Source organism: Centruroides sculpturatus, unplaced genomic scaffold (assembly GCF_000671375.1).
Source record: "Centruroides sculpturatus isolate CEXI.00-Female unplaced genomic scaffold, Cexi_2.0 scaffold1185, whole genome shotgun sequence".
NCBI classification, from domain to species: domain Eukaryota; kingdom Metazoa; phylum Arthropoda; class Arachnida; order Scorpiones; family Buthidae; genus Centruroides; species Centruroides sculpturatus.
The window spans coordinates 147,563-162,883 of record NW_019385931.1 but is presented as its reverse complement, the minus strand read 5'-3'; the positions used below and the strand labels follow the sequence as shown (position 1 = coordinate 162,883).

At 28.2% G+C, this 15,321-nt stretch overlaps 1 protein-coding gene across 1 annotated transcript in view; it reads left to right on the top strand.

Moving 5' to 3' along the window:
• The window catches only part of LOC111612644 (WD repeat-containing protein 82-like), a 63,764-nt gene that overhangs the window by 15,449 nt on the left and 32,994 nt on the right, over positions 1-15,321 (top strand). The window contains exon 2 of the mRNA XM_023353883.1: positions 5,679-5,776. Within this exon, the coding sequence (XP_023209651.1) occupies positions 5,679-5,776 (98 nt within the window). The remainder of the gene's footprint in view (positions 1-5,678; positions 5,777-15,321) is intronic.

Below are 15,321 nucleotides of genomic sequence, written 5' to 3'. Positions count from 1 at the left end.
ATTACTAACAGCCTACTATTGCACTCTAAATTATAAAATTTTATAGAACAAAAGTTCTACAAATTTATGTTTGCACTAAAAATGTAGTTTTTCAACCTGGACTTTTTGCAGCTCAGTGCCCTGGCCAATAAACTTCACAAGGAGTGTATATACAGGTAACCCCCGTTTAACACGGTAGTTACGTTCCAAAAAATTGCTGTGTTATGCGAATCCGTGTTATACGAAACAAAGAACTAACACGAAAAGGAGGGTTAGGTTCCAAAAATTAAAAAACATGCTAGTATATTTTCATAATTAAGATAAATATCTTCATTAAAATTTTTTTAAGTGATACATATTAATATAAATTAAACAATGTTTTCTTCGTCATCACTAAAAACACTATTAATTAACCGAGAGCGTTTTCTTTTTGGCAAGTTATCCTTATCCTCTGAGCATTTTTCTGCGTTATCTTCAGATCCATGCTTTACCTTTTGCAAAATGTATGTAATTTTAGATTGCTTGCTTCTAGTTAAAAGGTCTTTATAAATTTCCTTATATGGTGCTAAGTACTTATGAAGAATAAAGCAAGTATGGAATAAGGGAAAAACATTCGGCAACATCAGAAGCAGAAGCGTCGCGATCTGGCAACATTGAAACAAGTTTCGAGAAGGACCACGTGTATCTACAGAAGGCGAGAAAAGAAAATTTACATACTTAAGCACTAATAGTTCACGAAAATAATAATTTTCATGAACTATTATTACTTAAGTATGTAAAAATTTATTACATTTCCTGTTGTACGAGGTTTTTACCCAATTCTCGAACTGTGTCAGAGTAAATCCGTGCTATAAAAGTACCGTGTTATACAGGGGATGGTACCAATTCTCGAACCATGTTAGAGTGAATCCATGCTATAGAAGTGCCGTGTTATACGGGGGTTACCTGTACAATAACACACACACACACACACACGTGAAAGGTGTGACTTTTTCGTATTTTTTGAGTGTAATTTTATTCCAATTTTTAATATATGTTTACCACAACACATTCAAAATTTAAACGAATATGCATTCTTTTTAACTGATCTGTTAACACCTTTATGTGAATATGTTGGAAATTATTTTAACATGTCTATGAATGTCTTTTTAAAATATTTTTCCCTTCCACAGTAAATAAATAAGTTTAAAAACACAATATGTGAAATGTTGATATTATAACATTATAATTTTTCTTTTGGAATGCAATTTATTTTTTTTTTAATTTCTAGAAAGTTTTCGAAGTTGTACTAATTCTGTTAGAATATTGTTTAAGTGATGAAGGCTTAAAGTATGTAAAAGTACTTTTTTGACAAAAAAGATTATAACGTTGTTCTGTTTATTACATCAAGTTTAAAAAAACATTCACATAGGCTTATGGAAATTTTTTCTTTCATTGAAAGTTAATAAAAATTTCTAAATAAATGACATAAAAAGGAAGTCAAATCTGACTAATTTACTTAGTTTTCTTTTTTAAAAAAAAACAAGAAAGTGGCCAAAATAATAATGACAATTCCAATCAATAGGACCACTAATTTTAAACCAAGACATCAAAGCTGTTGTCAATAACAAGATAGAATAAGGTTAATTACATGACAAGGGGTCAGAATAGGAGTTGCATCAGACATCTGTAGTGTCAATATACAAAATGTAGATTGGAGCTCTTTGAGTCAATGTAAGTAAAAGTCCAATCAAAAGCATGATTCTAAAAATCATGCTATTTTGCATAAAATGGTAAAATTCATTCTTCAGTAAAAATTTCACACTTTCTGTGATTTTTATGAAATTCTGATTTAGATAACCTGTAAGTTATATACACAAAAATACAGTAATAATAAATGTAATAAAGATAACTTTCATAATACTGTAGCTTATATTTATTAGTTTTATTTATGAATTTATCTTTAATTGTAATAAACATTTCTCATGCTTACTATAATTGTTGTTTTGAACCTTTTGCTAAAATTGAGAATTTCATATACTCTGTAATACATTAAAGTAAAAAAATTTTTTAAGAAATATTGAAATAAGAGTATCATTATTTACTCTAACTGTAAGTAATTTTTTTATGGTGTTTTAGTTAATATTCCAAAGCTTAATTCTTTATATTTAGGCTGCTTCTGTGCTAAATATTCATTGATTCCTAATTGTGCTTTTTAAATTCATTGTAAGGATTGAAATAATATCAAAGTTTTTAAGTAACATTAGCATGAATATAATTAAAAACTTAAAAATTAGTAACTGTTTAATTTTAATATGAACAAATATTCAAATTATATCTTTTTTGTGCTACAATGGTATCAGATTAAAGCTATATGATGTATTTTTCCAAAAGTACAGATGTTGCATATAGCTAGGACATATAGGCACTAAAATCATATGATTTTAGTGCCTATGTGTCCTAGCTTTAATAATCAATAAATAACTCTCTTGATTTCAATGATACTTTCTATCAAGTCATCGATAAAGAAAACAACATTATCACTTTGGTCACTATTAATGTAATAGGTTTACCACAGTGTACCGCAAACCCACTTACATCCCCCTATACATACCAGCCAACTCAGCTGACCCTTGATCATATATGGCAGCCACATTCCGCACACTAGTGACAAGAGCCCACTCACATTGTACGCAGCTCTCAGATACCAACAATGAGCTAGAACAACTGAAAGATATTGCATCCAGGCATGGGTACAACCACTGATTTATCAACAATATAACATTCATATATCAGGCTAGGTCAATCAACACCAATACTAATGTTAACAACACAGAAGGAAATCTGGTAGTCCTAAGCTACGAACTGTCTCTCCATCATATATACAGGAGGATTGCCAAGGATTTAAACATACTTATAGCATACAAAAGGAAGCCCATTGTGTTTCGCCTTTTGTCTAGTGTGAAAGATAGCATTGCTACCAGGCTGGTTTTCACCTGTATAAGCCATTTTTAAATTCGTGGTCTGGATTAATTATTAATTTGTTTGGTTTTCATAGAAATTGTAAAATTAAATTTATAAAAATATTTGCGAGTATTTTATTTTAACGGTTAAACATTTTAACTTTGCACCTCCACCCAAACTTATTCTCATCTTATCCCTAGGCTAAGAGTGACAGAAAATGTACTTTTAAAATTCTAACTTGCAAATATCTCTGACAAACATTAAGTCTGTTCCAACACAAATCCCTAACTGGTTTAAAACTGGCATGCACATTATTCAGTTCTTGGTTGTAAAATGACATTGCGCATGCCTCATACAGTTTCAAATTCAAACCAGTCAGGGACTTTTGTTGGAACTATCTAACAAAAGTCCCTGACTGGTTTGAATTTGAAACTGTATGAGGGACTTTTGTTGGAACTATCTAACAAAAGTCCCTGACTGGTTTGAATTTGAACCTATTATTTGGGTCAGCAATTTCAAAAAGGTGGCAACATTAGCGAAAGATGACTCTGAGGATGCAAGAGCACCACATCCCACTACATGATAGGTTCAACAGGACACTAACATACATTGGTTCCACATACAGATCATTACAAGCTATGTTATGAGATCACAAGTATGACATAGCAAAAGGAAACATCAATATGGCTCTGGCCCAATATGTCACTGATCTGGGGATTTCCCTCTTATGGGACAAGGCTACTCTAATACACAGGGTATTCAACAGACAACACATAAGAGCATTGGAGGCTACAGAAATTTACAGGGCCGACATAAGAGGAACGTGCATCAACATTGATTACATTCCCATACCAAATACACGGAAGTATTATTTGGACTCCTAAAGGAATATATATTGCTTATGATATGTCACAATCATTTTTCAAACTGATTTGAAACTTTTGAAAATTAGAATGTGGCTACATTCTATAAATAGAACAGTTATTTTTGTTTTACATTTCCTGAAGAAGGTCGATAAAGGAGTGGTTGAAAACGTTCAAATACTGAATTTGAGTGTTTTGTTGCTGGAAATTTTGTATTTAGGTGAAATTCTATATGTGATAAGTTTAATAATTTTCCATAATATTTATCTATTAATAAATTTAATACATATTTTTTAAAATTAGCAACATATTTACTTCATATGTTTATCTGTTATGACTTAAAATTTTTATTTTTAGATTAGTTTTATTTGACAATATTTAAATAAACACTATATAAAACAACCAATATTCATCAAGAAACTACAAAAATCTACAAAAGCATATGTTTTCATCCATGTTGAACTATCATCATCAGGCTTAAAAGATCTTCACAGTTTAAATTCAAGCTTTTAAAACAAACTGTTTGAAAAGAAGAATTACTCTGATTGGTGATTGCCATCCAAGTGTTAAAAGTGGAGTGATGTGAGAGGGAGGGGAAGAGATTGTAGAACAACTTCCACACGGGACGGTCCTTTAACTTTAAAGAAGTGGACTCCTTTCCCCAAGCATGTAGGTCTTACAACCCCCTTCTTCTTTTCTCTCTTATGTCATCTCCTTTTAGCACATGGATGACAATCATCTATCCTGAGTAATTCTTTTCAAAGCATTTGTTTTAACAACTGCATTCAAACTGAGTTTGTTTAGCCTGACAATGACTGTTCAACATGGATGAAAATGTTAGCTTTTGTACATTTTTGTAGTTACTTGCTATATATTGGTTTTTTAGTATAGTGCTTATTTACATATACACAGTTTGAGTTATTGAATATTTAAATATGATGACATGTTCTTTTCTGTGATTTTCAATTTATATATTTTGAATATAATACCCTAAAATAATTAGGTATAAAAACAGCAAAATAGTTTGGAATTTAAGAAATGCTTTCTTCTCTTGGAATTATTGTAAAATTTAGTAATTTTCAAAGTTGATCTCTTTCTTACTCTTAAATTAAAAGGAACAACATTCAGTTTTAATTGAAAACTTCTAGCATTACATTGATTAAATTTTTCACCTTAAAATCTACAATGCATAGCCTTCATGTTGCTATGCCAAATATTTTTTATTTATTTATAGTAGGATATTTTATTTTTTACTTAAAGATAGCTTATAAGATAGCTACTGATTAAACAATAAAGTTTGTGCACTTGCACAAAAATATCACTGGCTGTATAAATAAAACATAAATGAAACATTTCCATGTTTGTAGTAATCAAAAACAAAAATAAGACACAATAAGATATTAAAATCTGCATATTTGTAACTTCTGTGCTCTAATTTTTTAATTCAGTAATTATTTTATAAAATTATGTCAATAATTGTGTACATCGAGAATTAATGTTAAGATATTAATTTTTCATTCTAATTAATATCCCATGCCCTTTACATTTATTTCCATTTATGATATGACATTTTTATTTCTATTGATATTATTTATTAAGAAATTTAATATTCTGAAATAAAAATATACAGTATGTATAATATATTATGAAAATTTTCAAAATTTATTTGACATGTAGTTATTTATTGATTTAATATTTACTGAATACTGTACTACAGTTATAAAATTACTAGTTATTAAAATTTACATTATAAACTATCAGTTTTCATTGCATGAATAAATTCATTGTGATTAATTAGTAAGCTTCCTATATACAATTTTCATTTTACAATAAATTTGAGATTATAAAGACCTTTTACTTATTAAATAAAAATTTTATTATTTATTTTTATAGGCACAGGAAAACATTGCATAGTAAAAAATATGGAGTTGATCTTATTAGATACACACATGCAGCAAATACTGCCATCCATTGTTCTACGAAAGTTGATGGTAAGAATTTTTCAAATATCAGTTTATTTTTAAATTTAATTTGATATTGTTTATAATATTTTGTAATAATAAAAAACTTTTTATTAAATTATTTGATGATTTAATATTGAATTTAATAGATGTTGATATTCTCTAATCAGAACGCAATATTTAATACTAAACAAATATTTCTGAAGATCATTTTCTTCTTGTCACTTTTCTATTTAAGAATAAAATTCAACAAAAAGAAATAATACATTTCTGATAATGAACATTACATATTGAACATTATGTGCCAAACTTTTTAATTTGTTTTTCAAAATATAAAATTAAAATGTTTTCTGACATCTGTTCTAATAAATGAGACAAAGTAACAGTAACAATGTCAGGAAATAACAGTTAAACATAACTTTATTTCTACTAAATAAAAGAAAAACAATAAAATAGTAACAGATGTAAAATAGTATTTTATTGCCTATCACATTTTAATCAATAAAGATGAAATCTTTTTTCTAAACAACAACAAACTTTCTTATTATTTTCTTTTTTGTATTGATTAATAAAGTATAGAAAAAAATCCATTATATGTTGTTGTTGTGGCAACTCAAAGTGAGATATACTAGTTTGCATCAATATTTTAACATATTTAATACATAATTCAGTTTTACTTAGCAGGTATATTTAACATAGAATTATTTCATTAATCTTTAATTTGAAAATACTATCAATAAAATCAGTAAAATACTACCTCTAGTCCACTGCTTTGTCCACCCAAATCTAGGAATAAGCTTTGTGATGTTGGAAAGAATCAAAATCTTTTATTTGTGAATTTGTCTCTTTAATCCGATTTTCAGTTCGGTAGACTATCATATACAGCATTCAGGTTATGAATTTCCTTTATTGATTTGTTATATGCATTTCGGACTCAATTGTAATTTAAGTCCCTCTTCAGTACAAACTCAGATTCTGTTTTCTAAAAACTTCGGTGTATAATTGGTAACGTTGTAAAAGTATAAAAATACAGCCATTTAAAAAACACTTCAACTACATATTCACATTAATACGTTGCACACTTTACAAATGTTCATAAAAACCTTTACAATTACAACTTTTTTCAAGAAAAATTCGTATGCACTTTATTGAAATGTTGCAGCAATAATGAACGTTTTTTTCAGGTTAATTACTATTAACACACTTAAGAGGATACATTCACACTTTTACAATATATTTTACTTTAATATTTTATGTCACCAGACATTACAAACCAATTTATCTATTAGCGCCCTCTATTATATTATACCACATTTGATCTATTTGCATACCATTTGAAATGTTTATTAAATCATCTTTACATTTTATAATCTCTATATGTTCTTTAAATTTGCGTTTATACATATCTTTTTCTAAGTGAATTATTTTTATGTTATTTCTATCTATTTTACATTTACTATTTTTTATATGGTCGAACCACGGAGAATTATTATGTTTTAGTCTAATAGCTGCTTCATGTTCTTTAATTCTTAATTCTAAAGTTCTACTTGTTTCACCTATATAATTTTTCGGTTTTTGACAATCACAATTAATTTTATATACTACACCTGATTTTTTTAAATTATCCACTTTTATTTTATATTTATTATTATTATTATAAATACTACGCGAAATTTTATTGGTCAAAGATGGGGCCAACACAATATTTTCTCTTTTTAAAAATTTGTTGCAATTATTATAAATCTCATTAATATAAGGAAAACTATTATACCTCTTATCTTTTTTATATTTGGTATTAAATCTGTTGTTATAATATTGGTTGTGCCACATTTTTAATTTATAACTGGGGTAATTATTCAAAATAAACGTCTTTTCTAACTCTTTTAATTCTATTTCACGATTATTGTTATTAGTAGTTCTTGTATATATGTTTTTTAGACCCATTATATAGGTGTTCTTTTTTATAGTTTCAGGGATGCAGGATTGATAGTTGATGGTTTTATTGACGTTACATGTTTTTTTAAAAGTTTTGAAAGAAAATTTGTTTACTTCGTTGGTAATTGTTATATCTAAAAAATTTATCTGGTTATATTTTTCCAATTCAATATCAAATTTTACATCTTCATTTATATTATTTATAGTTTTTAATATTATTGTATCATTCGTTATTTTATTGTTATAAATCAACAAATAATCATCAACATATCTCATTACTATTTTAACCCCAGGGATACTTTGTATTTTTTCATCTATATTTTTCATCACTAATTCTGCAAGTTTTGGCCCCATCTTTGACCCCATACTGACACCATCTATTTGTCTATAGTAATCATTATAAACTTCAAAATAATTTCTGGTATATGCAAATTTTATAAGATCAATTAGTGTTTTATCTATTTGTAGTTGTATTAGGCTGTTTTCTATTAATTTCCACTTTATATTTGGGTACATATTTTTTACATCTAAACTAATTAATGTATCTGATTTTTCTTTTTTTATTTTTTGGATGTTATTAATGACTTCATCAGCATTTTTAATGCTATTGATGGAACCTTTAATGTTTTTTAATTGCTGTTTAATATAGTTTTCTAGATTGTAAAGTATAGAGTATCTAAAATCAACTATTGGTCTGTATTTCTCTTCCTCTTTATGTGTTTTTAGTCTTATTTGTAATTTTGGAGTCCTATTATTTTTAAAATTAAGAATGTAATTTTTATCAGTTTCATTAATTTTGTTCTTTAAATATGCGTCTTTAATTATTTTAGTTAATTCTTTTTTGATTTTCTCATATGGATTTATATCAAGTTTTATATATTGATCATTATCTATTTGTTCTATAGTTTTATTTTTTAAATTATCACTATTAATTAATATTAATTGCTTAGTTTTATCAGCTTACTATCAATCCTGCATCCCTGAAACTATAAAAAAAGAACACCTATATAATGGGTCTAAAAAACATATATACAAGAACTACTAATAACAATAATCGTGAAATAGAATTAAAAGAGTTAGAAAAGACGTTTATTTTGAATAATTACCCCAGTTATAAATTAAAAATGTGGCACAACCAATATTATAACAACAGATTTAATACCAAATATAAAAAAGATAAGAGGTATAATAGTTTTCCTTATATTAATGAGATTTATAATAATTGCAACAAATTTTTAAAAAGAGAAAATATTGTGTTGGCCCCATCTTTGACCAATAAAATTTCGCGTAGTATTTATAATAATAATAATAAATATAAAATAAAAGTGGATAATTTAAAAAAATCAGGTGTAGTATATAAAATTAATTGTGATTGTCAAAAACCGAAAAATTATATAGGTGAAACAAGTAGAACTTTAGAATTAAGAATTAAAGAACATGAAGCAGCTATTAGACTAAAACATAATAATTCTCCGTGGTTCGACCATATAAAAAATAGTAAATGTAAAATAGATAGAAATAACATAAAAATAATTCACTTAGAAAAAGATATGTATAAACGCAAATTTAAAGAACATATAGAGATTATAAAATGTAAAGATGATTTAATAAACATTTCAAATGGTATGCAAATAGATCAAATGTGGTATAATATAATAGAGGGCGCTAATAGATAAATTGGTTTGTAATGTCTGGTGACATAAAATATTAAAGTGAAATATATTGTAAAAGTGTGAATGTATCCTCTTAAGTGTGTTAATAGTAATTAACCTGAAAAAAACGTTCATTATTGCTGCAACATTTCAATAAAGTGCATACGAATTTTTCTTGAAAAAAGTTGTAATTGTAAAGGTTTTTATGAACATTTGTAAAGTGTGCAACGTATTAATGTGAATATGTAGTTGAAGTGTTTTTTAAATGGCTGTATTTTTATACTTTTACAACGTTACCAATTATACACCGAAGTTTTTAGAAAACAGAATCTGAGTTTGTACTGAAGAGGGACTTAAATTACAATTGAGTCCGAAATGCATATAACAAATCAATAAAGGAAATTCATAACCTGAATGCTGTATATGATAGTCTACCGAACTGAAAATCGGATTAAAGAGACAAATTCATAACGAAAATAGCAGCAGCCATAAGTGATTTTCTGAAACAAAATATTTTAGCTTTGAATTTTGATTCAAACCTAAAAGACATTCTTTCCATCAAAATAAATACATTATCTTAATTCATGAAATATTAAGTTATTGTTATATGTTCAGGAAATAAGGTCACAAGTTATGAGTTCAAATCATCTAATGTTTTTTAAGTTATTTATTGATTTAATTCTCACTATGTTATTCACATAACACAATATGTAATTTCTCAAAAAAATCTTTTAAGGAAATTAGATACTGTAAATATTTACTTTGTAATCATACTTGGATCTTTTCTTGGTGGTTTTTTTCTTCACAGTTTCCTTGTTTACCATTATTATTTTTTACTATAATTAGTTTGAACTCAAGAACAATCAGTTACTATTTTCTTTATTGTCATTTTCCTGCTTAACACACTTATTGCTTTCATGTTTCCTTAGTTGTGAGCCAAAAAATTTTCTTTTACAGTTTGTTTAGATTTTTATTATATTTATGTTAAAAACATCAAAGAAATTATGTTCTTAAAAGTGCAAAATAAACAATAAAAACTTATTTTTAAAATCAAATAATAAAATTTTCTGAGTGAAAAATGCATCAAACTTTTACACTGTTCCTCAGAAGGGTTAGCATATGTAGTATTGCATTGTAGACTATTTCAAGGTGTCATTGGCAGTGAATCTGAAGTTTGTTAAGTTATTAGCAGTTTCAATGAAAACCCAAAGAATCTAATAATATCTTAATAATTGGATTTTTATTATTTTTCTTCAGGATTTGAGAAGCATATGATGATCTTGAAAACTAAAATTCTCAATAATAATACCTTATATCTAAGTGTATTAAATGGATGGTAGTGAATGAATAAACAGACAAAAGAAATTCAAGATAAACATGTCTAGTATTTCTTGCAGAGTTTTAAAATAATATTTTGTAAAGTCAGTCAGTGCTTTCCTGCATTTTTGAAAGTTGTCTTGTTTGTAGGAACTACATGAAAGTCGAGGGCTTCATCCATGTAAAACCTTTGGCTTCTATTTTGATCACAAGTCACTGTCACTTTGTCTGACTCTCCACAAGTCACTTGAATGACAATCTTCTCTAATGGGAGAAATCCATGCTGATTTTTTAAATCTGTTCAAATAGAAGTAGTGCTTATGAACTAATTACATTCTAGAAGTTTGAAAATGTATTTGTTTGTTTTTCTTTCTTGGTATTTTTGACATTTAAATTTTCTGCCACCTTTTTATTTAGATTTATTGTTAATCTGTTTGATAAACTGTTTTACAACATTTTTAGTAGCAGTGCCAGATACATAGGAGTGCAAGAGAAGAATCATTGTAGATCTACTGCCAGCTAAAACACGCATACCAATAAAATTAATATTTGAGTAGCCCAAGACATATCCAAAGATTGCAGTGCCACAGCACTAGCGGAAATTTAAATTTGCTGACTGGAAAGCTTTCGGTTAATTGACGTTTCAGTTGATCGACATTCAGATAATTGATGCTCTACTATATCTATCCATATCTTGAAGTCACTATGCTTTCATTTCAGATATGCCTGAAATGAAAGCAGAATCTAGAATGATTTTAAGTGAATGAAGTCTAGATGTGGCCACCAGCTATATATATATATGTTCTGATTGTAGTTATTTAGTAATATGATGAGAAATATATTATCCAATGGCATCACTTATACAAGATATATTTAACAAAAATAATAAATTTGGTGAACATAGGACATCTTCTGTCTTATCTAAATATATAAAATTACTTGTTCTGACTGACTGACTGATTGATTCATCATCAGAGCAAACTGCTGAACCTAAAGAGGTGAAATTTTGTACACAGTTAGGGTACGCCATGAGAATGCACACTAAGAAGGGATTTTTTGAAATTCCTCCCACGGGGGAGAGGGATTAAGGCTTAATTTGAAGAACGACTTCTATTGTACTATTTTAGATGCAATTTTTTGTTTTCATCTACATTTAGTCTTCATTGAGTACTTAGGTGTATTAAATTGATAACATTTCAGACATTGTTATAAATATTTTTATATATTTCAATTTTTTAACCAAATGTTCGAACCATTTTAAATTCAAATTTGTTATTGCATATTAGTTCAATTATAGAACAATTGTAAACGTTCCAGAAAACTGATCAAATTGAAAATAGTTTGTTTGATTCTTGGCAATTCTCATCATTCTCAACAATTACTATGGTTGTTGAAATAATGAATATAAATGGCATTTTTTTGCAAAATCCGTGCAGGCGAAGTCATGGGTAACAGCTAGTACTGTATATTTATATTAATCTGTTAATCCAGTTATTTAACAAAATACTGGGTATAAATCTTATGTGATTGTTATAATTAGTTTTATAATTCCTTTGTGATTTTGTAAATTTTTTTATTTTTGTTACTTTTTTGTTACAACTAATAAGTTTTATTTTGTTTACAAATCTTTTTGCAGATTACTTTTGGAATATTTTTTCTGTTTTTTTTTTCTTTGATATTGAATTTACTGAAACAAAAGAAATTATTAACATACCAACTGATAACATTTTCTAACAATTTAAAAATTTTGTTTAAATTTCTAAACCATCATGAATGTGGAGAGACTAGGTCTTATGCATTGCAGGGTGTTTAACATGTTTTGCTTAAAGGATCAAAATTTTTAGTTATGGTACTGGATGTAAGAACCTTCACCAAAGAACTACCACATTGTCAGAAGCCAGTATGTCATGATATGTTACTGCATTTGTATTGTCTTGCTTAGTGATGAGGGGGCCAATGCCAAACTAGTCAAAACATCACCCAAACCTTAGGCTTCCTCTGTGAAATATCTTTGTAGGCATGATAATATCAGGAAGGTATTGCTTACCCAGCATTTTCCATACCCAAACAGGGATGCTGAACTAGTGAACCAAATAATGAGCCTCATCACTTCATGCAACATGTCTCCATTGTTTCAACATCCAGTTATGATGATTCTTAGATGATGGTTCTCATTCCCTGGTGTTATTTTCAGCTTAAAAGCTGCTGATCTGGCAGTGTAACCTAACCTAATTTACATAGCTCTGTACAGATAATTCTGATGTGTAGCATCAGCCCACTTGAGATATTAAATTCCTGAGTAACGGTTTCTGCACCTTTCATATGATTATCTTTTACAATTCTTTTTGACTTCTTCCCCAATAGCACAAATAAAAAAGTTCATATAAATGGCACCTAATTATCTGACCTTTAACAAATTTCATAAGCTTCAGACATTGAGGCATGATGCTCACATTTTCTCTGTCTTCCACTGATGAACTTTGGAAAGAATATTTGCATTTGATGGTGCATGTATATCAGATTACAGATGCATATATCCTTTGGGAATATTCCATTTTTGCAAATTAGTGAGTGTTTCAATAATTATGTCCATATAGTGTATAAATTGTTATCATACTTATCATTCAATAATCTGGGGCCCATCCATGTCATATCATCATTAATCTGGGAGGGGCTAAATGCTGATAATGGTTGATGATGAGGAGGTGCAGTTGCATAAAAATGACATCATCACTGCTTCACATTTTTATTTTTGAAGTTGGCATACTTTTGATGATTAACAAAAGAACTTCAAAATTTTGGGTTTGATATTAAAAAGAATAACTTATTTGCACCTGATATTATGTAATTTTTTCACAGCTGGAGGAAAGTGGCATATGGCTACTGATCTAGTACACTTGAAGCTTCTCTGTACAAAACTTATGCTGATCAAGTCTTCTGTAGAGCCAGAATAACATAACTGAAAAAATTGGCATTTTTTTTGGGTTCTCTTAATGTTCAGGGTGCCAATAGAACATCTTTCATATGATACATATTGCCCATCAGTTCAGATAGCATGTAGAAAGAGGACTTGCAGGCATTATTAATTAATAAAATAAGCTATTATTACATAGAAAAAGATATATATAAAAATACATTTATAATCATAAGATTCAGTATAATCATTTTATTGCAGAAAGTGTGAAATTTATCATGCTTCAACAAAAAGTCTGACAGCATTTCAAAATCAATGTCTTTCAATCAGCTTTTCAAAGTGAACTAGCATACTCCAACAGCTAGTGTGTATTGTTACCATAAGACAGTAAAAATTAATGGTAATACTGAAAGATCTAGTTTTTAAGTATGAGATCCTATCCATTATTGCAAGGCTGTCCCCATTATGGGCCTGGTTGAATCTATGACAGATGTAGGGGGAAAGCTTTCTTAGTGTTATCAGAATAGAAATACAGTATTACATCGATTATCCGAATCAATTGGGGACTGGGGTTGTTTGGAAAATCGATTTTTCAGATAACCGATTATGTATGAAAAAATATATTAACCTATTCCATGTTGAAATTCGTTCAAATCCTGGAATGTCCTTAAGTACCCTCTCGTGATCGCGCCAGTGCTGCCAGCTAAAATACGCATACCAATAAAATTAATATTGGTGTAGCCCAAGATATAGCCAAAGATTGCAGTGCTACAGCATTAGCGGAAATTTAAATTTTCTGACTGGAAAGCTTTCGGTTAATTGACGTTTCAATTGATCGACATTCAGATAATCGATACTCTACTATATCTATCTATATTTTGAAGTCACTTTTATATCTATATATTGTAACATTGCATTGAATTATCTGAGGAGTGTGAAATTGTATGCTTGTACTTTGGAACTTTTTAGTAATGTTAGCTCTGTCTGTAGCAATTAATCTTTTCAAACTTGGGTAAGATATAATTGGAAAAATATATCTATGCTTTTTAAAGTTTTAAATTACTTATAAAACAGATGATTGGAACAGTGTATGAACAATGGAAACAAAGTATAGTAAACTTTGTGACATGTATAATTGAATTTACTATTAGGCTATTTAGCATTGGTCAATGCTAATCTTATGATTTTTAATTCCTTTTTTAAAAGATAAGATGATAAGATAACTCTGCTTATCAATGTGGCTAAAATTCATGTTGGGATATTATAATAGGCTTTGCTTATTATAATATCTGAAGATGGATTTTACCCAAAAATATTTAAAAATGTAGCCCCCAGGTTCTTACTGGATAATTTTTTATTCCAAAAAAAAAAAGAAAAAATAAATTTTGATTCTGATGAAACCGTGTTGTAGTTTAGTTTGCTTTATACAGACACACTACAGTGACTTTTTTCAAAACACTTGGCAGATTATTCATCTCTTTATTCAGTTGGGACGCTATTTACAAGTCGTGTTTCGGGCATTAGCCCCTCTTCAGCCAAAACTAAACATAAAATCAAACATGAGAAAATATACATATACATATGCAAATAAAACATTCTGTAGATATAACACATTTAAAAAAAACATACCTTAAAAGTACAGATTACAAACATACAGATGGCATACAAAATGGACTGCATCATATTCCATAGATCGAGTGAAGAATGAACAGATTGACAAGTCTCGAGCCTAACTGCTTGACAACAGGACTTTCAAA